Source organism: Uranotaenia lowii, chromosome 3, assembly GCF_029784155.1.
Source record: "Uranotaenia lowii strain MFRU-FL chromosome 3, ASM2978415v1, whole genome shotgun sequence".
Classification (NCBI taxonomy): domain Eukaryota; kingdom Metazoa; phylum Arthropoda; class Insecta; order Diptera; family Culicidae; genus Uranotaenia; species Uranotaenia lowii.
In genome coordinates, this window is record NC_073693.1 from 242793196 (window position 1) to 242819275 (window position 26080).

The window sequence follows — 26080 nt, forward strand, 5'->3', positions numbered from 1 at the left end:
AATAAAACTGCCGAAAAATAATCTCAGTGCAGGTTCATATGAAGTTTGGGTGAACCAAAACAAAGTATTCACGCGACTGCTGCGACGGATAATTTTCCGAATGGTATTTCGCGCGATAGTGCGAATCGCGTCGCTTGCACTGTGAACGGTCTCACAGTTTTCAACGTGTTCAAATGAGGTGCGATTCTTCGCGCGAATCGCTCGCTCGCTCGCTCGCGTGCACTGTGTTTCTGCCCTAAGGGTATCCAAATGTGCGTTTCCTGCAATGAGCCGCTGACAGTGGCCCACGTTATTGGAGCATGTAGATTGTACGCGAAGGAAAGGCGAGACAGTGGTATCGACCACGATATCTTATCAGCATTGAACACAGTTAACGAAGATAATCTCATACAGTTTCTTAAAAGTGCTAATTTACTTCACAAAATTTAAGTTCTTGTAAATATTGTAAACCTTTTATCAAGAGGAAGAATGACCATGACGGTTAAAATCCTCTCTAAATAAACAAATTAGAATTAGAATTAGTTATTTACATGTATAAAAATACCAAAATATGATTCATGATTCACCACAAATAGGATCTCAGTAAAACTTCATGTTTCTTTGAAAAAATGTTTCTTTGGGAAAATGTTAGGAATCATTAAATAATCAATTTAGCAATCTGAATATCTTTAAGTCTTTCAAATTATTAATTCTCTAAGTCGATATTTAATGTCTTCTTGCACACATTTCGACAAATTATCAAATCAAACTATTAAATCGCCTTCCAATTGTCATTTATTTCCGGAGGAGGTGATTCTAAACTGCTTTCAGTCCCTACATGAAACTGAGGATCAGCTGAGGATGAGTCTCAGGCAATTATGGGTGTTATAAAAGAATGGAATCTGGAGGAAGGATAGTTGCTCTGAGCTGCGACACAACATCAGTTAACACTGGTTGCAAAAATGGAGTTGTAACCAGACTTTCAAAATTGCTCCAAAAACAACTTTTATTATCACCATGCCGTCACCATATTGCAGAAATAATCTTGAAAAAAGTTTTCGAAATAAAGTCTTCACCAACGAAATCATCCAATATTGATGAGTTCAACACTTTCCGGGACGATTTCAACAATTTTTTAGTTGAAGGAGATTTTCGATTCGTGAAAAATGTAGCACGATTGCAACAACTGACCGCACCGTTGAAAAAGGATGTTTTGAATTTCTGTTTGAGCCAATTAAATCACGGTCAACCACGCGGAGATTACGAGGAATTATTACAACTTATCATAATATTCCTCGGTGGAGTCCCTCCCAAAGGTTGCCGCTTCAAATAAGCGGGTTCGGCAGATGTAATGGACCATTATGAAAAACTATGCGTTTTTGTCTCTCAATGCTATGCAAAACTTTTGTTTAGTGCAAGTAATCCCGCGACCGCTCCAAGATCGGATATAAGTTTTTTCAAGGCGACCACGGAGTTTTACCAGCCAATTTATACTACCGCTGCACAAACAGCTCAACGCAGGCATCTCAGTTATTTGTCAACACCGAAAGAAAAATTGAAAATGGTGAAGTGTTTTGCCAGAAAGAAACCATTCAAACCAGTTTTAACGGCATAATCCGAACCAGCGGACTTCGTATCATACGAAACTCTTTTTTTTTTAAATTCTGGACATTGAAACATCGTTTTTCAGCACAAAAAAAGGTTGAAAAACGAGGATTTTAAGCACGGCCTAATGAAGGTTGCTACGTTATCCGTGGTGAACGATGTACCAGAAAGGGGCGTTAAGCTGGCTACTAATTTCAATCACAAAGCAACGAATAAAAGGTAAATAATGAATAAATAAAAAGTCGACCAAATAATTCAATAATTTTTCAATATTTTCAGGCGTTCCTGAAGACTCTTATTAACACACACACTCACACATCTTTGTTGTGTTACAAATAAGCATCATAGTTCACAATATTTGTAGAGACTAATTCGAGGAATAATATTCAGCCTTTTTTCCGAAGTTTCAGTAAATCTGTAACGATTTTTGAATGAACAAAAAGATTTTTCATATAATTCTCCATACAAAATCAAAACTCGTCGCGCTAAATCAGGACTCAATGTATCGCATCCAAACTTTACGGAGATTTTTGTGTGTGAAAATACCATCATAAAACGGTATGGGAGTCGTAATAACTTGTAAATTTCAGATTTTCCATACAACGCCTGCAGCGGTCTAATGAGCTTATTTTTGTTATGGACTTTAGATTTCCAGCCAATAAAATTTGCGGGTGCTTGTTCAATTATGTAAGTATATTTTTTGAGCTAGTATTATAGAAAAGAAGCAAATCATTCAGTCATTTTGATCTCAGTTTTCTGCTCTATCATAATTAATGAAACTTTAATGATGCCTCGTGTTGTTATCCTAAAAAACACTACCCAATAGTGCTTTCATATAGATCTTAATGCCTTATATAGGTATTGGTTAGGTATCATCTTTCGACATATTGATGCTTCAAATAAAACCTAATTTTGCCATTGTATGATAGCTCATTTTGGTATCGATTCAGGCATCAAATTCTTCCCATCTGAGGGTTAACAATCCTTTTCCTACACGAGTTTACAGTCCAAAGCACATTTAAATTATAAACCGTTCAAGTAATATTGATGAACCCCACTCAACTCGATGTCATCTCAGCGATATAGAGCGTTGAAAGAAAAAACAAACCTCTTTTTAACTTGCTCAATAAGTGATGTCTGTATTCTTGTCATACATTTAACAACTAGGTAGAACCTATAACTTAACTGGTTATCGTGTTCATCAATTTAAAACAAAAGAAAAAATACTCCATGTCGAATGCTCTTGTATTGCTTCAGTTAATAATCAGTTTTTGTTGGTCTCGACAGCAACCTTTATCACTATGTTCATTCCTTTGGAATGTCGTACAGGCCGCATTCCCGATTTGCCGGTACAGCTTTATCTGAAAATGAAATTATAAAAAAATAGTAGGTTTTTATTCGATAAGGTTTTTCACCCTATAAAACCTACCGATCATTTTTGGGTAAGCCAAATTCAGGTTGGCCATAATCTCGACAAATGCATCTACATCCTTGGTAAGTCGTGGATTGTATTTCTTCTCCTCGGCCACCGTTGATTCAAGTTGTCCCCTAAAGAAAAATAGCACAAGATATTCAATACAAACAATTAAAAACCGAAAACTAACTCCACTCACTTGTAGTCATGGGCAGGATAGATCCGATAGTTATCGGGCAGGCTGAAAATCTTCTCGTGCACCGATTGGTACAGGGTCCGGGCATCACCTTCCTGGAAATCGGTACGCCCGCAGCCACGGATCAGCACCGCATCCCCGGTGAAAACGATACCCTGCTCGTCGACGATGAAGCTCATGCAGCCGTTGGTGTGACCCGGAGTGGACGCCGCCCGAACCTCGAAACGCCCGAACTTGACCGTTTCGTTGTCCTTGAGGTGTTTGTCCGCCTTGGCTCCGCTTGCCTCGCTGATGACGCTGATCGTCCCCGGCAGCAGCTGCTTCAGGTAACCGGTGCCGGTGATATGATCCGCGTGCATGTGGGTGTTTACTGAAAAAAAAAATCGAGTTAAAGTTAGTAAATTAAAACTACACTAAGAAACAATCGAATCTTACAGGCATAGGTAAGGGTGAATCCCAGTTCCTGGATAAGTTGGGCATCACGTTTGGCCTGTTCCAGCACGGGATCGATCAGGATGGCTTCCTTGGAGTTGAGATCCGCCAAGAGGTAGGTGTAGGTCCATGACTTCTCGTCAAAGAGCTGGAAATGAAACAGTTAGAATTATGGTTGAATTAGCAGTAAATATTGCTGTTTAATTGATTAAACATCTTATCGTAGTACGTGAAGTTCTTCAACCAATTTTCAGAAGCATCAGTTTCATCAAAAAACATTTCATTCTATAGGGCTAGCGATATAGCTCAGTTGGCAAGTCAGCTGTTTGCTGAGGTGATGTCCGTGAACATCTCATTTTATGATGAGGTGCCTGTTGTTCTGCTTAGCTTTTCAGAACATCTTATCTGGTTTAAAATATCGATAAGAATCGTAAAATTCTTTATCTTTTTTATGTTGAACTCTACAAATTCGAAACTCTCAGGAAGACTTAAGAATTCTTATTCCTTTTATCATAAGAGTTTTCTTCAAATTGTCAAGCTCAATGTTACTTTTGCTACGATCTTAGCAGTAGCTCCTATGTAGTAAGATCAAATCTATTCGATGACTTTTTTCGATCTTTTCAGTTGAAACACTTTTTCGCGAATTGCATTAGAAAGATCGTTCATAAACCGCAACGAATTACTGTCTTTCACACAACTTGATTGACCATACTCGATCACTTTTTATACACGAAATGTTGTAGCGAATCAACGTCGGAAATCCTGCATGTTTTTGATTTTATCGGAAAAAAAGTCAGAAAAAAATACCTCACGATTGTTTTGTACCCGACAGAAACAAAAATTGAGGATTAAAATAATCTTCTTACTTCCAAAGCATTCATGAAAATTCTTAAAAATCAAATAGAACATTAATACTACCTTTTACAATATGCTTAGTTTGAAAACGATCAAAACTCTAGGGACCGTAAACGTTCCGTGGGTTGCCAGAAGGCCTCATGCCATGTTTCAAATTATTGGGTTAACTCTAACTTCCAAAGCAGAGGTTGCAAGACAGGCCCGTGCAAAGGACATGTCCAGGAAGAGGAGGGGGGGGGGCTTTTATTTCGAAAATTATTATCCTACTTTAGACCATCACATATGGTCGGGATGCGACCAGACCGAACTGAACGCCATAAACTTGATTTCGAGAAAATCGAGTTCAAAGTTCACAGCCCTACCAATTGATGCCATTTTATAAGATATCTCATTTAATCATCTTGCCATCAAATTAAGAGGCTAGGCTAGGCCGTCGAGGCTATACTGGTCGATTTCTGATGACACAATAAGCCGAAAACTGAATTTTAATAGCAATATGTTTGCACCCAGTTCACTCTGGTCGAACCAAAATGTTTAAAAAAATGCCATGTGCTAACATTTGCCTGGGTGATTTGTTCTTAACGTAGGAGCCTACTAATAGGCGCTTTACGAGCAGCACCCAACGAGTATGGCTGATGCTTGGAAAATGTTTTTTTTCGTTGAGCCAGAGTGAACCCAGCCATACAAATTTCGCACTTTAGAAATCCTGAATATCTTTGAATGTTACTTACCGGTTGCGTTCTGAACGACAGAAAGCAATAAAATAAAGTATCTTTTATCGTTAAATGTTAAAAGTTCTAACATCCCCTTGAGTAAATTGGAAAACAAAACTCAAGGGATTCGGTTCAGTCTGGCGGAGCGAAATTTTAACAAATGCTTACAATCCGAAATATAAAGTTTTTAGCCACGGGAACGCTTTTTATCATTTTATTTATCAGATATTAATTTGTGACGAGTCGAAGAACTGTTTTGAATCGAAAAAACCAACACACATAAGATTATTTCGTACAAAATCAGTTTTCATGACCGAAACAGACTTTTTGTCTTTACCTCTAAGGGTGCTCTCAGTTCACTTTGGCGCAACGCATTTTTGCCATTTCCACTGTCTGCAACATTGAAATTTTCTAATAAAATCAGAAAAAATAGGACAAATGTTCTGATTCTCATTGGACAGATAGTTTATCATGTTTTGCATCCGCTGCAATAGATATCTCAATTTTTTTCAAATTGGCGTTCAGTTCGGTCTGGTCGAATCCAGGCCATATATTCGAAATTATAATAAATTTTACCGGGACGATTGAAAATAAATCAGAATCGTTGCTTTTTCTGGTAAGTCATTAAATCTAAATTGATTAGGAATTGTTAAGCAAAATGATAATATGAAGATAATTGTAAGTTTCTATCATCTTGATTGAATTTGTTTTCATCATTTCAAATGGAAAGGTTGAACAAAAAATTCAGCGAATAGAATACGAATCAGAAAAAATATTTAATCACGAATTGAAATGTGAATTCTCGATAAGGAAAAAAATAATCTTCATTTATAACTTAAAAGAATTTATCCAAAACCCATTCCCTATTGATGTTTGATTTTTATTTTGATAAATCGAATAAAATATTTAATTTTAGTTCAAGTGATCAAAGTCAGAGACAAATTATTTTTTCATATTCATTTTTCCTAGTTATGAAAATACAAGACTAACAAAGCGCATGTTTGAAGTTCACAACAATAACTTTATATATTTGTGTGTTCGATTTCTCATTAAAGGATTATATTGATTAATCAATAAAAAAAAACTGATAAAAATTTAAATAAAAAATTCAAAGTTTTGTTTTAAATATTGAAAGCACTAAGAAGTACTAATTTAGTTAACACAGCTCATTAAAATTAAATTTTGAAGTTGCTACTGCAGGATTGCCGAAATAAGTACGAAGGCCTGAAAGTTAACATCTTTATTTTCAACTGCTTCGAAAAGATCTGACAAGAATCTGGTTATTACTTGTTAGCCTACTTATTTATTACTAAATCCTAAATCATACACTTCTTCAAATTACTTGTAGAACTTTTCAAAGTTCTATCAAAAAATCATAATAGATTGAAAAAGAAGATTTGAAATATTAAAAATAAACGGAACGTACCATGTTTTTGTTATTCAATAATTAGAATCATAGGATTTCCAGAAAATCATGTTTTCTGAAAAAAAGAAATTTAGATTTTATGAACAAAAACATACTTATTTAAAAAAAAATGCAAAAATCAAAATAGTAGTACCGTAGAATTTGGTGAATTTGTGTGAACATTAATACCAAATATGGAGATGAAAAACATATGTTTTTAAACATTTGAGAAAGTAAAAATCATAGTTGCCATTAAAAACCTTAACCGAAAACTGTTATCCTCTTTGAGTCATTCACACCATCTCCGCTTATAAGAGAAAAAGATTCATTTTTATTATTTGCATGAGATATATTATAGTCTTTATATATGCTATGTATAAAATATTTTTAAGTTGAAAAACTGAATTTTGATATCGAAATCTACTGATTGATATTCTGATATTTTACTTCTAAAAGTTCTTGAAACAGGTTCCGATGAACCTTATTCATGCTAAGCCTGAAATTTTATTTTGGTTCTCATATTGAATCATGATTTTCGATTGGATGTGTTAAAAAAATAGAATACGCTGAGTTCTATATGCTTGAATCTATTTACGTAAATTCTGGTAAATTTATCTAAATTTAAGTCTGAATTTTCAGTCCTATTTCAAAAATCCATGTTTTTATCCGATTTTCAATTTGAAATTCTATTAGTTTTAGCGACAAATGTAAGTAAGAATCACATAAAACTTAGTATCTTGTTACATCTTCTGCCTTCTGTGCGTTTATCAATTAACCGAATAAAATGGTGGCATCTTATTTAAGTACTTTGTACTTCGAGCACTGACCATACTGACTGGACACTCGATTTCATTTTTTTGGATTATTCTTCCAACAGTTCGCAATATCGATTCCAGAGTGCGCATCGATCGATTTGAAGAAAGGCTATCCCAGTTAGAAAGTGCCACCCAACTTTCTAAAAAAATAGGCAATTCAGACGATAAAATCGGACTAAACAGGTACAATTTTCCTACAGGGCATTTGTATCGGAAAAATGGTGGGTTCGCCACGTGGCGTCGGCATTGCAAACCTGCTGAAGTTGACGAAAAAAATTAGCCAGAAAAAGATCGAATTTTTGTTCTAAGTGTCCTGTCAGTATGATCAGTGCTTCGAGGTTACATATTTATGTTGTTTTCAGAAATTTGATGGGTTATTTTTGAACTCGCGTTTTGATTGTATTTGACAATGGATCACTGGAAAAAGCTAATTTTTCGAGTGGAGTCGCCACTAGCGCTCAGAGCTGTCAAACCTCATGATCAAAGTCAAGGTGGGTATATATTCAGGAGGTGTTCCCGAATAACGAATTCCCGATTCAGCCATTTTGGCTATGTAGGCTATGCAACTATGCGGAACTCATGAAGTTTGTTTACCAACAAACCACAGAAAAGCTGAGCAAAAAATAAACAAACTCATTGAGAGCCCCGTACAGTGTTGAGATGCTTCAGAATCACTCATAAGAATATAAAGTATGAGAAAATAAAGGAAATCAGATAATGAAATGATTAAAGTTTTCGGACGAGATCATTTAGAACCGGCTGATTTTTTTCATTTTTTACGTGGATATTTAACAAGTTCTGAAAAGTTCAGTTCCGATCTCAAGCTTTTTTAGAATTTTACCAGTGTCAGTTTTTTGGACCTATCTTCTATGATAAGTATAATTATAAAACGATCTGATCAGTTTTACAGATTTCCAGGTCACCCGTCTTTGACTTTGAAACTAGGTATCCTAACGGGCTACCTATATTGTCGTTTTCAATATATAACTTTTCAAACGTGTTTTTTTTTCTACAAATTAGAGCTGGCTAGAAGTGTTTAAAATATAAAAGGGCAGCCACTGAAAGGATAGAGGCCTGAGTTCCACTCGAATACATGTAAAAATTTTCCCATTTAAAAAAATAGTTAAATTTTATTATACCATTTCTAGAATGTGATTGTGAAATATAATCTTTTGATCTTACGATCGTAACCAAAAGTAATGACAGTCAAATTGTTGAAAACATTTCAATACATGTTTGTATTATCGAAATTTTTCGGTGAGTTTTAATATTAATCAAAAAAAGCTACTCCTCGTTATGACAACTAGTAAATTTTGTTTGATTACACTAGTTTACAGCATTTTTGAACTCAGTAAACTGACAATAATTTCCAATGTAAAATCGGGCGCTGAATCCGAAAATGAAATTCAAAAAAATCTCAGTAGAACCGTTTTTGAGTTATGCTCCAAATATGAAATTTCGGAAAAATTAAAAAAGTTCTTGTACTTAGATTAAAATATCTCGGACGGCATAACAGTAATTTGAAATCTCTCTTTTGCATATTGAAGGTGAATAAATTTTCTATCGATCATCTGAACACTGTTTTTGCGTTTGATCAACAGTATTGTTGATATAAGTGACTTTATGAGGAAAAAAGTTATAAAAAACGCATTTTTTTAGAGAAAATTTTGTTTCTACGAAAGTTTTAAACTCGATGATAGCATTTAAAAAATCTGATTTTCTTTTGCGCTTAAATGTCAATTTGAAACGAAGATTTCAAGTGGTTATTTATAAAAATAGGTTGAAATTTGAAGAAGTTATGGCTACTTTACCATAACTGTAATTTTTGCAGTTTTTAATAATTTAACGAGCCGCAGTACACTTATCATAGTATAGGAAGAATGAAACATGATAAATCTCACTCGCACCAAGTCAAAATTATTTATTAGCTTACCAGAAGGTCTCATGCCAAGTTTCAGGAAGATCTGACCATAGGAAGGGGTTGTTTGAGTCTCAAACGTGAATAAAATTTTGAGGTATTTTGCCCGGAAGGAACGAAAAATACTGGTTTTTCATCAATAACTTTTTTCATCACTAGCTGATTGTTTTTTATGGTTGATTTTCTTAAAGCCTAAGTTGAGACAAATATTTCACCCGAAGACTGTAACTCGATTGGATTTGAAACAGAAAAGTTATTGCGGTTCAAAGATTGTATTTTGGTCGAAAATTGTCGTATAAATCGCAATGGGTAAAAAGTACTCATTGCGTGTTGGACAAAATTTGCGGCCTTTAAACCGCAATAACTTTTCTGTTTCAAATCCAATCGAGTTACAGTCTTCGGGTGAAATATTTGTCTCAACTTAGGCTTTAAGAAAATCAACCATAAAAAATAATCAGCTAGTGATGAAAAAAGTTATTGATGAAAAACCAGTATTTTTCGTTCCTTCCGGGCAAAATACCTCAAAATTTTATTCACGTTTGAGACTCAAGCAACTCCTTCCTATAGTCAGATCTTCCTGAAATTTGGCATGAGACCTTCTGGTAAGCTAATAAATAATTTTGACTTGGTGCGAGTGAGATTTATCATGTTTCATTCTTCCTATACTATGATAAGTGTACTGCGGTTCGTTAAATTATTAAAAACTGCAAAAATTACAGTTATGGTAAAGTAGCCATAACTTCTTCAAATTTCAACCTATTTTAATAAATAACCACTTGAAATCTTCGTTTCAAATTGACATTTAAGCGCAAAAGAAAATCAGATTTTTTAAATGCTATCATCGAGTTTAAAACTTTCGTAGAAACAAAATTTTGTCTAAAAAAATGCGTTTATTATAATTTTTTTTCCTAATAAAGTCACTAATATCAACAATACTGTTGGTCAAACGCAAAAACAGTGTTCAGATGATCGATAGAAAATTTATTCACCTTCAATATGCAAAAGAGAGATTTCAAATTACTGTTATGCCGTCCGAGATATTTTAATCTAAGTACAAGAACTTTTTTAATTTTTCCGAAATTTTTATATTTGGAGCATAACTCAAAAACGGTTCTACTGAGATTTTTTTGAATTTCATTTTCGGATTCAGCGCCCGATTTTACATTAAAAATGTTGGTCAGTTAATCAAGTTCACGATTTTTTTAAAATTTTGTAAACTAGTGTTATTATTAAAACTCATCGGACTTCGTGGATAATTTCGCAGTACAAACAAAAGCGATGATAACACCAAAACTCCAATTAATATAAGTTTGTCCGCTTGCTTGTATGACAATTTTTCATAGTGCGTTACCAGAGTTGCCATAGTTACCACAGGAATTGTTTTATTTTCATAATAAACAAGAATGAGCGCCAAGGATAGGCATGAAGTAAACATGAAAAGTTAGGCTGGCAAATTTTATGAGGTTTTAATTCATATTGAAATGATTTTTTTTCAACAAAGTAAAAATAATTATCTGATCGAGCGATTCTATGTGCGTGCGTGTCTTATAGTGTTTTCGTTTATTGCCAGTGGCAACCTAGTTATCCACGAGTTTTGCCCTAACTGCTGTTATTGTGTTCGTTTATTAATTCAGAAGTCCACTAGTTTTGCCCGAGGTTTGAACCTCAAGCAGGCGGTTGCAACCCGTAAAATTTGTCACTGTTGGGGGTCAGCATAAGGTTGACTATAGCAACCATATATTTGCATCGTCCCGGGTGACGATTCTGTTTGTTTATTCTGAGACAGTATTGCCCCGCGCCAGTGGAGAAAAACGAAAAATGGCATTAATGACTCGAGTGCGAATGGTGCGAAAAACAATGGAATTTTATGTTATGCTTTCCAAAACTTTTCAGCACGTTTTCGAGCCTGCCATTTTTTTCAAAAACGGGTGAAAAACCGTGCATTCAATTTGAAATTTTCAAACACAAAAACCGGGTATTATCCGGACAAATCAGAGCAAAATTTATCCATCATTCGAACAAAATCAGGAAAAGATAGGAGAAACTTGTACCTTTGTTTGTTCGTCGAAGCACATCCAATGTGTTCAATGCTTCAAAAAAATTCTTATTAATTTTTATGAAAATAATTTTGGTAAATTCAAAAAATTATGTGAATATCTCAGGACAAAAACCGGACCATTGTAATAAAATCCGGGAATCCGGGCTGATACGGACTCGCCTCGATGTTTTCCTTGAATATTTGGGCACGTTCTCAAAACCGTCTATGTTAAAAAATTTTGAATTCAATTAAGAAATATATTAAATTGATAGATAAACCTAAGAAAAAAAATAGCTTAATTGAAAATTATTATAATTGTTTTGAAGAAAGGTAAAAATGAACACTTGTTAAAAAAAACATTTGAATAGATTAATCTAGCTTAATTTCAATATAGCTGAATGTCAGTTGGAACATCTGAGAAGTTATTTATACCTATTATTAAAAATAATCTATTTCATTCCATTGAAGTAATTCAAAGGTTTTTTATTCAACAGTTGAAGAATGAAAATGTTATGGCCAGTCATTTGATCAATTTACTAGCATTCAATTTACAGTTGAATTTATCTAAAATCTAAATGATTTCATGTCACCCTAAACTGATTCGCTCTAGTACCGCCATCTGATAAAAATAAAAAGGTTTTTAATAAATACGACAGATGGCAGATTTGTATCTCTCTAGCGGAAAACTACGCAGGAGGTGCTTAAAGAGATCCATTATCTGTTAGAAGATACATAAAACACAAAACAAATAAATTTGATTATTAATTTTTTTTTATATTTTATCAATCGAATGATAATTTAAAGTATGGTTATGATTAATTTTGTTTTTTTTTGTTAAAGGTATTGTAAACTCAATTGAAAATAAGTGAAGCCAAGTCAATGAAATCTAATTTTTCAATTTATTTAAAAACACAAAATTAGCTTTTCAGAAAATAAGTCGGCCGAGTCATGGATGAATAACTGAATTTATACCTCTCTTTAAACGTTTTTGCATCAAATTTAATCGATATTTTAGTCGGACTCTTAACTCTCATAGTTTAAATGTGTTTGTTTGACTTTTACTAATTTTCGCAAGTCGCGTTTTTCTGAAAAAAAAAATGACCTCCTGATGCAGATTCGAACATTATCAATTCTGGACTAGTGTATAATAATTCCTATTATAAGATAGATGCATTTAGAAATTTTGTGAATTCCTTTCGAATTTTTCTTAAGGCAGATTTTGAAGGTATATCTTTTCAAGATATTCGCAAAGAAAGTGCACAACGGCACAAAATCTTTAATTAATTAACGCTTTAAATTTTCATTAAAAAGACTTAACGTATTAAAACTTCACAGTTGTTAAATGTTTATTCTCATTCTCACTACCACCTCATTCGCGTTTAAGGGCATTTTTATGAGCAAAAATCGGAGCGATGCAGCTTCCGTCGCTCGTTTGAATAAGTTTTTCAATCATTGGGTATAGTTAAGTTTTGTCAAGATACTTTTTCTTAAATACGCAAAAGCCCTATATTTAATGGAAATGCTGCGAATGCGTGTACTTATAGTGAAGTACCATGTATATAGAACAAATTTTCTTTCGAATCTATAAAAGCCGTTATTCTTTACCATTAGCATGCAAAAAAGTTGATTTTGGATGAATGGCGGTGAATCCGTGCACCCATGCTTAATTGCTCTAGTTATATAAAAATTATGCTTTAAAACCTAAAATATCAGGCATAATTTGTTAGAAACATATTAAAAAACTTCAGAGCAATTTGAAAAGTGTGTTTAGAATTTTTGCAACAGTCTATATTAACACCAATGTACAAATTACGAAAGTATAAAACAAGTAGGTAGTTGAGTAACATTCGACGATCTTTGAAATTAACCATTATTGAACTAGAGCATTCAGTACGGCACCAATTTTTGAATTTCTATGCATATTGGGTTATTCAGATGCTGCCTTTGCCTTTTCACTAGGGTGTCCATTCCTAGGAATTCCATGTTCGGAATTCCCGGGAAAATGGACACTCTTCTTTTCACTCCTCTTTTTTAAAAAATCCAATTTTGTAATCTAAGGAAAGATAAAAGGTATCATCAGTACATCTAGTACTTCCAACAAGCGTGACTCAATGATAGCTCATGATAGCTTATTCAACTCTCATTAGAAGAACAAAGATTTAAATCTCCAAATACGCAAACGTCAGAGTAATTGAAGCATAATTTCAATAAAGTTTGCGGCTGCTCGACAGAACAAGGTAATAAAGTAATAAGAATTCAAAGACCACACAATTAAAGTTTATGAAATTTGTAATATTTCGACAGTTTTATAGAAAAGTTGCTTGAAGCTTCCTTGAAAAAGCTAAGTAAACTTCTACGATTAAGTTCTATAAATTTTTGATTTTTTTTCCAATTCCGTTTCTGGCTAATTAAAGTCAATGCTGGCTTTTTGGAAGATTGCTTAAAATATTGCATGCAACTTTTCAATGTCTGAGACAAATTTTTATCAGATTTATTTCAGAGTTGGAAAGCATAATTTCAATAAATTCGTGACCGTGAAACTAAATGCTCTGGCATACATCTTATAGAATTTTTATTCCTTACTCTCAACCAGATAAATTGGACTCGCATTTCTTCAATTTTATTATTTATACCTTATTAAGAGACTTTCAGATTGATTAGATTAAAGGCTAGAGGAATCTTTTCTATCTAGGTCTGTTATGAACACTAATTCATCTTTATGACAAAAGAAGACATTTACAAAAGCCATTTTCTACGTTCTTTGTCTATTAAAGACTAAACTTAACAAAGATCAGTAATGCGCGTAAACTAAAAAAGATTTCACCGTTTACCCGCACCGCATCATTGTTAGTATCATCGTTACACTTCAAATATTCAGACATGAGGAAAGAAAAAAACAAACAGACTCTCTCAACGCAACTTAAGAAGCAGGGAGAAACACGTGTCGATACAAAAACGTAGTAAAAAGAAACATTAAAACGAGCATTAAAAAAAACCTGCTCGCCGCACAACAAATCCCAAAAAATTCAAACCATCACCATGACTCAGCAGTTTTTGCCTAGAGAGCATGCATCACGTTTAGCTGCTGCTCCTCAGACCTTCACTAGGTGACCACTAAAAAATGTAGATACCTACCTACAAAAGTAGGCTGGTTGAATGACATCGAGTCCTGAATGATGACAAACATGTGGAACAACAAAATCGATGGAAGGAATGTTGATTTTCATGTAAATTAATCGGTTCTTTCTACAAAATCCTCGTCTAGACTACAACACTATTAAATAATTTAAATTCGTTCCCATCTTGAAACTCTATGGATTTATTGTTGATAAAATGTAGCTAGAACACACTAATCGACGTGCAATAACTCCATGCCAAGGTAGTAATTCAACGCTTGACCTTATCGATAAGCTCAATAGGCTCGCACTAAAACAGCGATGTTTTTATTATCACCTGTTGCATTTCCCATAAATCTATTAGCACTAGCATTTGCCTTCACAAAGCTTCCCATCGAGTTGTGGAACACTTGCGTAATACAAAAAGGGTTCAAGGCTCGCCAGTTATTACCCTACTGTATCTCAAAGACTCACCTGACGGAAGAAGAAATCCGCCGAGAAGGGTTTCCGATCGCCGAGCATTTTCACGTTCCGCAAGTTTACCAAACTGTGGCCTATCCGGGTAGGGTTGCTGGATTTTATCTGCCGCCGTACTGTTGTGGCGATGCTTCTCGATGGCAACCGGAGAACTACTGCTGATGTTGCTGCCAGGAGAGAACTTTGGCTTGTGGAGGCGACTACATTCGAACAGCTGCTGACGACTCCTCGGGCTATCACACGAACAAGCAAACCCATGGCGAGCGAGCTACGAGGATTCATCGAAACACACCTGCGGGAGCAGCCCAGAGTGGTCCACCGAAATCGGACGACGATGGCAAAGGTAAATAAAATTTTAGGTTGTTTTTTTTCTACCTTTTAGCATTGTCAATATTGACTTCTCTTTGGTACGGGTTAAGTTACCCCGCGATAATGATATCTTTATTTGAAGATTCGGAGCGCACACGCGATTCCCAATTGGGCCCAGATTAATCGATAAACGGAAGGCAGATAAGATAAATGCACATCAATGACAACAACAACAAAAAAACCCACTTGCCACCGCTTTTCGATAGGATGCAGCAACCCCGAAATGAATAGTAATTAAGCAAAGCTTAAGCGCGATACCTTCTATACTGACTGACAGCGACGTCCCACGACAACAAACAACACAAGGCGGCAAGCGGCTTAGCTCTGATGCGTTTCAGTCCAAATTTCGACACAAACTGATGTTACCAACCCCGATCGTAGACCGTTCAAGCAGAAAATAGATGCAAGAGATCTGAATCACCCCATACGCTACGGCGGATAGCTCCAAAGTATTCGAATGGATTTATTGCATTCTGTGGTGTCGCATTCAGCTGCTAAATATCGTATGAGCAATTATTATCAGCTCATTACCGGTATTGAAGTTTGTTATCACTTGGACAAAGTGAGAGGGCACGGCAAATTCAAACAATTAGGCTCATTGTAATTGAGTAGGTATCAGCTTTCAGCTGATCAGTTTTATATTCTTGTAAGCCCTTCGAGAATAATATTCAAAATGGGTGTTTGAGGCCTTCTCTAACAGAAGCCGTTTCGGTAATGTTGAACAAGCAGAATTCTGCGAATAGAGAATATAAAATTAACATCCTCAACACATGTTTGAAACAATCTAAACTTGTTTTAAACCGTTTTGAAATGTCGATCGCCCCCAGATACAATGTAAGGTTTGCACATAATATAAATATTGCCGGTCGGCTAGCGACTGTGCACGTTTGACTGCCATCGGTGATTGAATTTTTTCCTTCTTCTCTGCGTTAATCCTGAAAAAATGCCAAAAATAATGAAATATGTCTTTGAGATGCACTCTAAGTTGATATAAAATTCAATGAGAACGAAAAACCATAACAAAGTTTGAATTAGCAGCATACGTTGGTAATAAAACATTTATAAGACTAGCTGCATTTCCTACACACGTCCAAATATTACGTAAGGCATCGTATTCGTATCAGATTTTGCATCCGAAATCCACAAAACGGAAAAATCAGTTATACCCCCTCTCCTTTTGAATCTCAAAGAGCAGATGTTGTTGGGATGAATCGTTGCAAAAATGCTTAAAATTTTTAGCGTTCAGCTCAAAAGTTGGACTAAACATTTCGAACAACTCTTCCGATGGCAACACAACTCGCAGCACGTGGCGCAAACTGTTAGGCGCATTGATGGCTTCCCTTCGGAAGCGTTGCCCTTAGTTGAGATAGAAGCGGCAATCAGAGATATAGGTCTAATGTTGCACTGCCTATTTGGTGAGAGACTGCGACAATTTCGGTCGATTTGGTGCAGGATATCCTAGTGAACCTGACAGAGTGTGGTAACTGACGTGGCATAACTTTGATCCGTACAACCCTCAAAGTTCAATGAGAGGGCAGATTCCCTTGTGAAGATGGGTGCGATGGAACGCAACAATTTTTTGGTTCGGTGATGGGACGAAGATGAGTTGAGTCGGTGGCTACACTCGATTATCCTAAAGGTAGGCCTTAAATGCTGGTTTAATAGATTGAATCTGAGTCGAGATTCCTTGAATGCGGTGCTCCATCATATAAATATTGCTAGTAGCAATTTATGCGGTAGCGGCCTAGGTTACCACGATATCAAGCATATTGTTTAGTCGTGTGAGGACCGCCTTGCAGCCAGAGCGAACTTCATAGATTCCATTCGGTCCCGAAGAAATTCACCCAACGTTCCAGTGACGTTCTAAATATAGGGGAGAGTGAGGATACTCGATCCCCTTTTCTTAATTTCGCCATATCTTTTTGGAAAAATTTAGCAACTCGCACTCTTTTACATTTTCTGACAGCGTGTAACTTCAAGTTTCTATGCTCCAAAAATTATAACAATACTTGAACCCGTAGATAAACTAAAAGCATTTTCGTGGGAATAAAAAAAATTGCGATATTTTTTAAGTTAAGGGAGACTTGATCCTCTTTTGAAGAAGACTTGATTCTTTATTCAGGAACCCCTAATCCTTGGAAAAATCAAACTAAACCCTAAGATAGAATGTCAATTGACTATTTTGGTCATGTTTGTTCTCATTTCACAATTCATAACTGACAGAAAGAGAAAATTCTATAGCTTTGTCTCAACGCTAATGATATTGCATACTTAAAGGCGCTATTTTCTATTATCAAGTGAAAAATAATTATATGAGCCCTTTTCTCCAGACAATTATTGGATAAACATTATTCATTGGATAAATATTAGTAATCTTGTAATCAGCGATGATCACGATCAATTCAGAAGAAAAATATACCGTTTTTAACTCTAGGGATCAATTGAACCCATAATCAATATTTTAGAAAACTTTTTCTGAAAAAAGTTGAGAGTTTTCCATTGCTTTGAAAATATGGTATTATGAAGTTCATATTACGCTCGAACGATTAATATATTGGAACAAATATTTTGGTTATAATTTTCTCATGTAAGGAACATTTAAAAGTGATGAAAAAAGATCTTGAAGTCACATTTCGTGAAATTTTTCAAACAAAGTTCAATTACTCAAACAATTATGCGCGATATCCAAACTCTTTGAACTGGTCGTTATGGATCCTGTTTTCTCGTTTTGCAAGCCTCACATTTCCAACGACCAGCATGGATTCATGCCTAAACGATCCACAACTACCAACTTCACATCTTTCGTTCAAGACTGCTTTGCCAGGAAGACCCAAACTGACGCCATTTACACTGATCTCCCAGCTGCGTTCGACAAGGTGAACCATGATATTGCAATCGCAAAGCTCGGACGGTTAGGATTCTGTGGATCTCTGCTGGATTGGTTCCGGAGTTATCTAGAGGGACGGAAATTATCCGTTCGAACTGATGAATCCTTTTTCAGGCAATTCCCTGCCCTCTCAGGAGTACCCCAAGAAGCCATTTAGGACCGATAATTTTCGTAATCTATTTCAATGACGCACTCTCGCTCCTTGAAGGGACAAAACTTGCTTATGCTGATGACCTGAAACTTTTTCACGTCATAAACAACCAAGACGATATCGACTTTTTACAGCAACAATTTTCCGTATTTGCTCACTGGTGCGACATTAACTGCCTGCCGTTGAACCGCAGCAAATGCTCGGTTATATCATTTTCCCGTAAGCGGCACACTCTTCGTGCGGAGTACATCCTTGGAAGCGAAACGATCACCCGAGTAGAACACATCAACGATCTAGGAGTTATCCTCGATCAACGGCTGGCGTTCAAGACTCACACGAACTATGTTGTTGACAAAGCTTCTAGAAACCTTGGATTCTTGTTTCGCATGGCCAAAGACTTCAAAGACGTGTACTGCCTTAAAAGTCTTTATTGCTGCATAGTTCGTTCCATCTTCGAGTACGCATCAGCTGTCTGGTCCCTTCTATCAGAACGGAGCTGAACGAATCGAGGCTATCCAGCGGTGCTTCCTGCGGTATGCCCTACGTCACTTGAATTGGCACGATCCGCTTCGTCTGCCAAGCTACGAAAATCGTTGCCGCTTCATAGACTTGGACACGCTTCAAGTTCGTAGGAACGCTACTCGAGCTCTGGTTGTGGCTGACCTGCCGACATCGAGAATAGACTCTCCCACGCTGCTGGAGGCTGTCCCTCTCAGTGTACGACCACGAGGATTAAGAAACCAGCATTTGCAGCTCTACGTTCCCATTCGTCTGAACAACTATGGGGCCAACAGTGCTTTTGTCGAAATCTTAAAAACTTTTAATCGTTTTTCTGCGCATTTCGACTTTGACGTTTCGAGAAATGTGTTCCGAAGGAAAATATTAGACGTGTCCAGAACTGTGTCGAGTGGATTTTAATTCTGATAAGTTATTTAGGATTAAGTTATCATTTGGATCAACATGTGATCCGTTGATTTTTTTATACAAATACAAATAAACAATTATTTGGTTAAAAAATTTTTAGCTTTAGTTTTGCTCCATTTAGCACATTTTTCTAGAACATTTGATTTTTGTAGGACATTCCAGTTTCGAGATATAGCTAAGGAATCAAGAATCCTCACTCTCCCCTACCTATTCCTAAAAGCTATTGATCTTAGTCTGTATTTTTTTTATTATTTTCATATTGCTCTTTCTTTTTCCTGTTCTCTTCAGAAACTAATGATCTAGACTTAAGCTAACATACAAAACGAGTTTTGCTCCTTATAGCCTCAAAGTATGAGCCGTTTCAAATGAAGAAATGTAAAAAAACATCCCTCGAAGTGTCATGTAAAGTGATCCTAAACAGGATCCAGGAGAAGATCAAATTTCTGGGCAAAATACCTCCGAAATAGCTATCTTTCAAATAAGATGAGAAGATTTGCAATATGTCCTAAGACGGCTGAGATATGAACGATCAAAATTTTCTTTTTTTTTTAGCGGGTGATCCCAAACAGAAAATCAAATTGACCACATCTGCATCAGCCGAAAATGGAGAAGGAGCCTTCTTGATGTCCGCAACAAACGAAGCGCAGACATTGCATCTGACCATCACCTCGTCCTTGGCGAGGTACGACTGAGAGTTGCGCGTGCCCAACGGCGCGAGGAGAAAGTCGGGTGTCGATACGACGTCCGCCGGTTAGAGAATCCAGAGGTGAAAAGGGCATACGTTGAACAGCTAGAATCCCGAGCCTCGGAATTGCCGACAGACGGAACAGTTGAAGAACAGTGGTGTGGAATCAAGAATTCCTTTATCACGATGAGCCATGGTACTCTCGGTAAAGTTCGTGAAAGATGAAGTGAATGGATGTCGGTTGAAACTTGGAGGATGGTCGATGATCGGAGAAAGGTGAAAGTCGGAATTGAGCAGGCATGTACCGGGTCAGCCAAAGCAGCCGCCCGCTTACGATATGCGGAGCTGTAAAAGGCAGTTAAACGAGCTTGTAGACGAGACAAGAGAGCCTGTAGGGAGTCCCTAGCCGAAGAGGGAGAAAGAGCCGCCGCCATTGGAGATATCCGATTATTATATGATATTTCTCGCCGCCTTAGTGGTGCAAGGACTAATGCAAGAATGTCGCTGAAAGACCGAGCAGGTCAGTTGCTGACAGATCGAACAGATCAGCTCAAGCATTGGACTGAGCATTTTGAACAACTTTTCCGAGTTACAAATAGCAATGGCCAACAGAACCCGCAGCTCAAGGCGCCCACAGTAAGTCGCATTAATGGCGTCAACTCGGAAGCGCCCTCGCTGGCTGAAATAGAAGCGGCAATCAAGGACATGAAATCCGACAAAGCGCCTGGAATCGATTGCATTCCTACTGAAATGCTCAAAGCCGACCCTGCCTTGTCAGCACAAATGTTGCACCGTCTTTTCGCTGACATTTGGGATACTGCAACATTCCCGGCCGACTGGATGCAGGGTATCCTCGTAAAGGTCCCCAAGAAAAGAGACCTGACAGAGTGCGGTAACTGGCGTGGCATAACTTTGATCTGTACAACCCTCAAAGTACTCTGCAAAATGATCCTGAACAGGATCCAGGAGAAAATCGACGCTACACTCCGACGGCAACAAGCTGGATTCCGATCCGGACGATCATGTGTGGACCACATCACAACGCTACGAATAATATTGGAACAAATCAACGAATTCCAGGACTCTCTTCTGCTGGTGTTCGTTGATTTCGAAAAAGCATTTGACCGACTGAACCACGAAAACATCTGGGCTGCTCTTAGACGACGAGGGGTCCCAGAGAAACTAGTCCATCTCATCGAAGCACAGTACGAGGCATTTTCGTGCAAGGTCTTGCACGACGGTGTCTTGTCCGAACCAATCCCGGTAACTGCTGGAGTGAGACAAGGATGTATTCTATCACCGCTACTTTTTCTAATCGTAATGGATGAGATTCTGATTGGATCGATTGACTGTGCACCGAACCGAGGATTGCCGTGGAATCCTTCAACAATGGAGCAACTGAACGACCTTGACCTGGCTGACGATATTGTTTTGCTCGCCCAAACACAACCAGATATGCAGAGCAAACTCGACGACCTCACCGAACGTTCCAAGGCAGCAAGTCTCAAAGTCAATGTCGGAAAGACCAAGTCGATGGAGATCAACACAGGAAATCCCTCCAGTTTCATGGTAGCTGGGCAACAAGTTGAGAAAGTGGAGTGCTTCCAGTATCTTGGTAGCCAGATTACGCCTGATGGTGGTACCAGAAAAGACATCGAAACACGGATCAGAAAGGCCCGATTTGCGTTTGCGAGTCTCCGAAACATCTGGCGGTCACGCCAGATCTCTCTACGAACAAAAATCCGAATCTTCAACTCAAACGTCAAATCCGTATTGCTGTACGGGTGCGAAACTTGGTGCACATATGCGGTAATGACGCGAAAACTGCAAGTATTTGTAAACCGCTGCCTGCGGAATATCATCCGCGCTTGGTGGCCTGGCAACTGGATCTCGAATGAGGAACTACATCGCCGGTGTCATCAAAAGGCGCTAGAAATCGAGATTCGGGAACGTAAGTGGAGATGGATTGGGCACACGCTGCGAAGAGATGAAAACGAGATTTGCAGAGAGGCGCTAGATTGGAACCCAGAAGGTCATCGAAGAAGAGGCAGACCCAGAAATTCGTGGCGGCGAAGCCTAGCCGCTGAAATCCGAACTGTCGACGAGAATCTTGACTGGGACCAGGTGAAGACGCTGGCTCCGGATCGTCAACAGTGGAGGTCTTTTACCACGACCCTATGCACCGGAGGATCGGCGCGGGATCATTAAGTAAGTAAGTAAGACATAAAGACATGATATATAGACATAAATCTTATTTGAAGAATTTGCTCTAGTAGCCTTTCAAAATTTACGATCACCAATGGGTTCATGACCTCACACCTGATGAGGAACCGGAGTGATAATAAATTAAATCGATCTTTTAGTGGGAGTATGCCTGCTAAAACTTCAAGACTCATGTTATGCGTTGAGGGCATACAGCCCAACGCTATGCGGAGACAACGATATTGAATACGCTCGAGTTTGATGAGGTGAGTTTTAGCAGCTGACTGGAAACAGAAGCTACCATACTCCATCACTGAGAGAATAGTTGTTCGATACAATTTTAAAAGATCTTCTGGATGGGCTCCCCACCAGGTGCCAGTGATTGATCGGAGAAAATTGATTCTTTGTTGGCATTTTCCTTTCAGATACTCAATATGGGCTCTCCAGGTACACTTGGAATCAAACCAAACCCCAAGATACTTAAAACACCTCGATTGAGTGATCGTTCTGCCTAGGAGTTGAAGCTTAGGTTGAGCAGGTCTATGTTTCTTAGAAAAACAACCATCTCCGTTTTCTGAGGGGAAAACTCAATCCCAAGCCCCAAAGCCCAGGAAGACAATCTGTCTAAAGTATCTTGTAAAGGTCTGTGCAGATGAGACTCGGAAGATCCTGTGACAGACACCACGCCGTCATCTGCAAGTTGTCTTAGAGTGCAGCCTTCAGAGAGACAACTGTCGATATCACTTACGTAAAAGTTGTACAAAAGTGGACTTAAACATGAACCCTGCGGGAGGCCCATGTAAGAGGTTCTTCTAATTGCAATATCTCCGTGAGCAAAGTTCAGATGTTTCTCACAAAGCAAGCTGTATAAGATGTTGTTCAAGAGAGGAGGCAGACCCCGGGAGTGCAACTTGTCTGACAACACCTCTATTGAAACTGCATCAAAAGCTCCCTTTATGTCCAGAAACACTGAAGCCATTTGCTCACGTTTTGCGTACGCCATTTGTATCTCTGAAGACAGCAAAGCAAGACAATCGTTTGTCCCTCTGCCCCTTCGAAACTCAAATTGAGAATCTGAAAGGAGACCATTTGTTTCAAGCCATTTATCCAAACGAAACAAAATCATTTTCTCCATCAATTTGCGTATACAAGACAACATCGCTATTGGACGGTACGAATTCGCATTGGACGCTGGTTTTCCGGGCTTTTGGATAGCGATAACTCTCACTTGTCTCCTCTCTTGGGGAACAATGTTATGCTCCAAGAATTGATTAAATAAATTTAACAAGCGAAATTTGGCAGCGTCCGGAAGGTTTTTCAACAAGTTAAATTTGATTTTATCAATACCCGGAGCTGAATTGTTGCAAGAGAGGAGGGCAAGTGAGAATTCGACCATCGAAAAGCTGGAATCCATACCACACCTATCTGGAGGCACATCCCGTATTATTTTTTGTACAGGCGTAGAGTCTGGACATACTTTCCGTGCGAAGTTAAATATCCATCTATGTGAATATTCCTCACTTTCACTCGTAGATGATCGATTACGCAAGCTGCGTGCCACTCTCCACAAGGTACTCAAGGATGTTTCTCGTGATAAGCCACCCACAAAATTCCTCCAGTACGCCTTTTTCTTCCCCTTGACCAATTTTTTAAACTGATTTTCAAGGGAAACATATACTTCAAAAAGGGCGAGAGATCCATATTTCCGAAAATCTTTGAATGCTTGTGATTTGTCCTTATAAAGCTTGGAACACTGCTGGTCCCACCATGGGTTTGGAGGCCTTCGAGGAACTGATGAATCTGGGATGGGTTTTGTTTGAGCACGAAGTGCACTTTCATGTATTAATCGTGAAAAAAAGTGGTACTCCTCGGTAGGAGGTAAAACATTCGTAGAACCGATAGCTGATGTTATTTCGTCCGTGTACTTTTTCCAGTCGATGTGTCTTGTAAGGTCATATGTCATATTTATTGTGTTTGAAGAGCTGACCCCATTCGTGATTGTAATTTTGATAGGCAAATAATCACTACCATTGGGATCAGGGATTACCTTCCACTGGCAATCCAATGATAGTGAATTTGAGCAGAGTGAGAGGTCAATTGCACTGTGTCTTGCAGGTGGTTTAGGTACTCGTGTTTTTTCTCCCGTGTTCAAAACTGTTAAATTGAAACTATCACAAATGTCATAGATAAGAGTAGAACGGCTATCGTCAATTTGTTCTCCCCAGACAGTTCCATGCGAATTGGAATCGCCCAGGATTAACATTGGCTCAGGGAGCACTGAGCACAGGTCCTCTAGGTGATTTCGATCCACTGCAACTCTCTGAGGGCAGTACAAACTGACAACACATAAGTCCTTACCTCTTATAGTTGTATGACACGCAACAGCTTCAATTCCGCCTGATAATGGAAGGTGGATTCTGTAAAAGGTGTGGCGCTTATTGATCCCCAAAAGCACCCCTCCATAAGAATCGTAACGATCCAGACGGATAACATTAAAATCGTGGAATGAAATGTTCGATTGAGAAGAAAGCCAAGTTTCGGACAACGCAAAAATGTCTCAATTTATTTCATGAAGAAGATGTTTGAACGGATCCATTTTCGGAATTAGACTACGACAATTCCACTGTAGAACAGTGATATCTCCGACCTCTCGGCGTAAATTAGCCATCGAGAGAGATAAACACTGAAAGAAGGGGCCAGGTTTGCATCAATTGCTTCAAAAATGTCTTTGCCAAGGGGAGCATTGCGAAAACAATGTCTCTTATGGATTCAGATACGTTGAAAAACGATAATATTCCATTTACTATATCAGTTAGCTTGAAAATTCCCGCTTGGGACGATGGTTCTCCCGAAGCTACGTTGGATATTGGAGACTTCGAAGACCCTGCCACCTCTGGTTTACTCTGGGGAACAAATTTCATGGGGAATCCAGGAGGGCCTGTTTTGGCATTTCTCGAACTTGATGGTTTTTCTCTATCATTTATTGTAGAGCTAACTGAGGGTACTTTTTTTGGAACTTTGGGGGTTTTAGGGGCAGGTTTTGCCCGTTTCCGGGAGTTTCCAACGAAAATAACTGGTCTATCCTGATCAGTGGAATCAGTGTCTTCACTGTCAACTGACAGCACTGAGAAGATGTTACTGCATTGGGGTTGGGTCGGAGGCGCCGCGCTCTTTAAAATTGCGGCATGGGAACGTTTTGACCGTTCCTTCAAAGAGCGCCTTTGTTTATCCCAGCGGCTCTTGAATGCCTCGCACAAGGAGATATCATGGGGAGAGCTCCCGCAATAGACGCATTTCTGCTCTATTGCTGAGCACGCTCTTTCCCCATGAACCTCCTCACAGTTGGGGCAACGCTTCTTGCTGCAACAATGGGAAGCTGTATGCCCCAATTTAATGCAATTTTTGCATTCCATTGGGCGAGGCACAAAGAGCCGCACAGGATGCCTCAAAACTCCGTCAATCAAGACGTAGTGAGGGAGGGCGGTACACTAGTGACTTCCGTTTTCAAAATATGAACGAAGCACCGAAAATTCAAAATCTAATAAAGTGAAAATGATAGGGTAGAAAAAGAGAAAAAAAAAGAATTTACAAACTTGTTCCTTAAATCTTAATCGATGATTTCTTTGAGTGTCAGCGATGGTCCAAATTTCCAATCTCAACAATGGCCGACCGCCACGTGGTTTTCGTCTGATCGGATAAAACTCCGTCTGCACTGCCTGTTTGCCTTGATCAGGATGCAGATCTCGACAAATTGTGGTCACCTGGATCAGTTGGTTCCCCGATAACAGCAATCAAATTCCGAATTATTCGGGCTTCCAAAAGGATCCACCCGCCGTTGCGGTAGAATTTATCCGGATGTATCCGACTGGAAGGAATACTCCTTTTCCGATCGTGTGATA

At 38.1% G+C, this 26080-nt stretch overlaps 1 protein-coding gene across 1 annotated transcript; it reads right to left on the bottom strand.

Annotated features, from left to right (window-relative positions):
- Nucleotides 1-2695: 2695 nt before the first annotated feature.
- On the bottom strand, nt 2696-15740 carry LOC129757089 (persulfide dioxygenase ETHE1, mitochondrial). Its single transcript, XM_055754209.1, has 6 exons — nt 15591-15740; nt 14961-15255; nt 3630-3774; nt 3198-3564; nt 3014-3132; nt 2696-2945 (listed from the first exon to the last, which is right to left on the bottom strand). Exons 2-6 carry the CDS (start codon nt 15243-15245, stop codon nt 2890-2892), a joined length of 972 nt encoding a protein of 323 aa, XP_055610184.1. The 5' UTR covers nt 15246-15255; nt 15591-15740; the 3' UTR covers nt 2696-2889.
- Between the last annotated feature and the right edge of the window lie 10340 nt (nt 15741-26080).

What these genes read in the sequence shown, in the direction of transcription:
- LOC129757089 (XM_055754209.1), bottom strand. Translation starts at nt 15,245, where the DNA reads ATGAATCCTCGTAGCTCGCTCGCCATGGGTTTGCTTGTTCGTGTGATA. An exon ending in ATTCACCCTTACCTATGCCT is followed by an intron (nt 3,565 to 3,629) that starts GTAAGATTCGAT and finishes TTTTTTTTTCAG; the next exon opens with TAAACACCCACATGCACGCG. An exon ending in GGCTTACCCAAAAATGATCG is followed by an intron (nt 2,946 to 3,013) that starts GTAGGTTTTATA and finishes TTTCATTTTCAG; the next exon opens with ATAAAGCTGTACCGGCAAAT.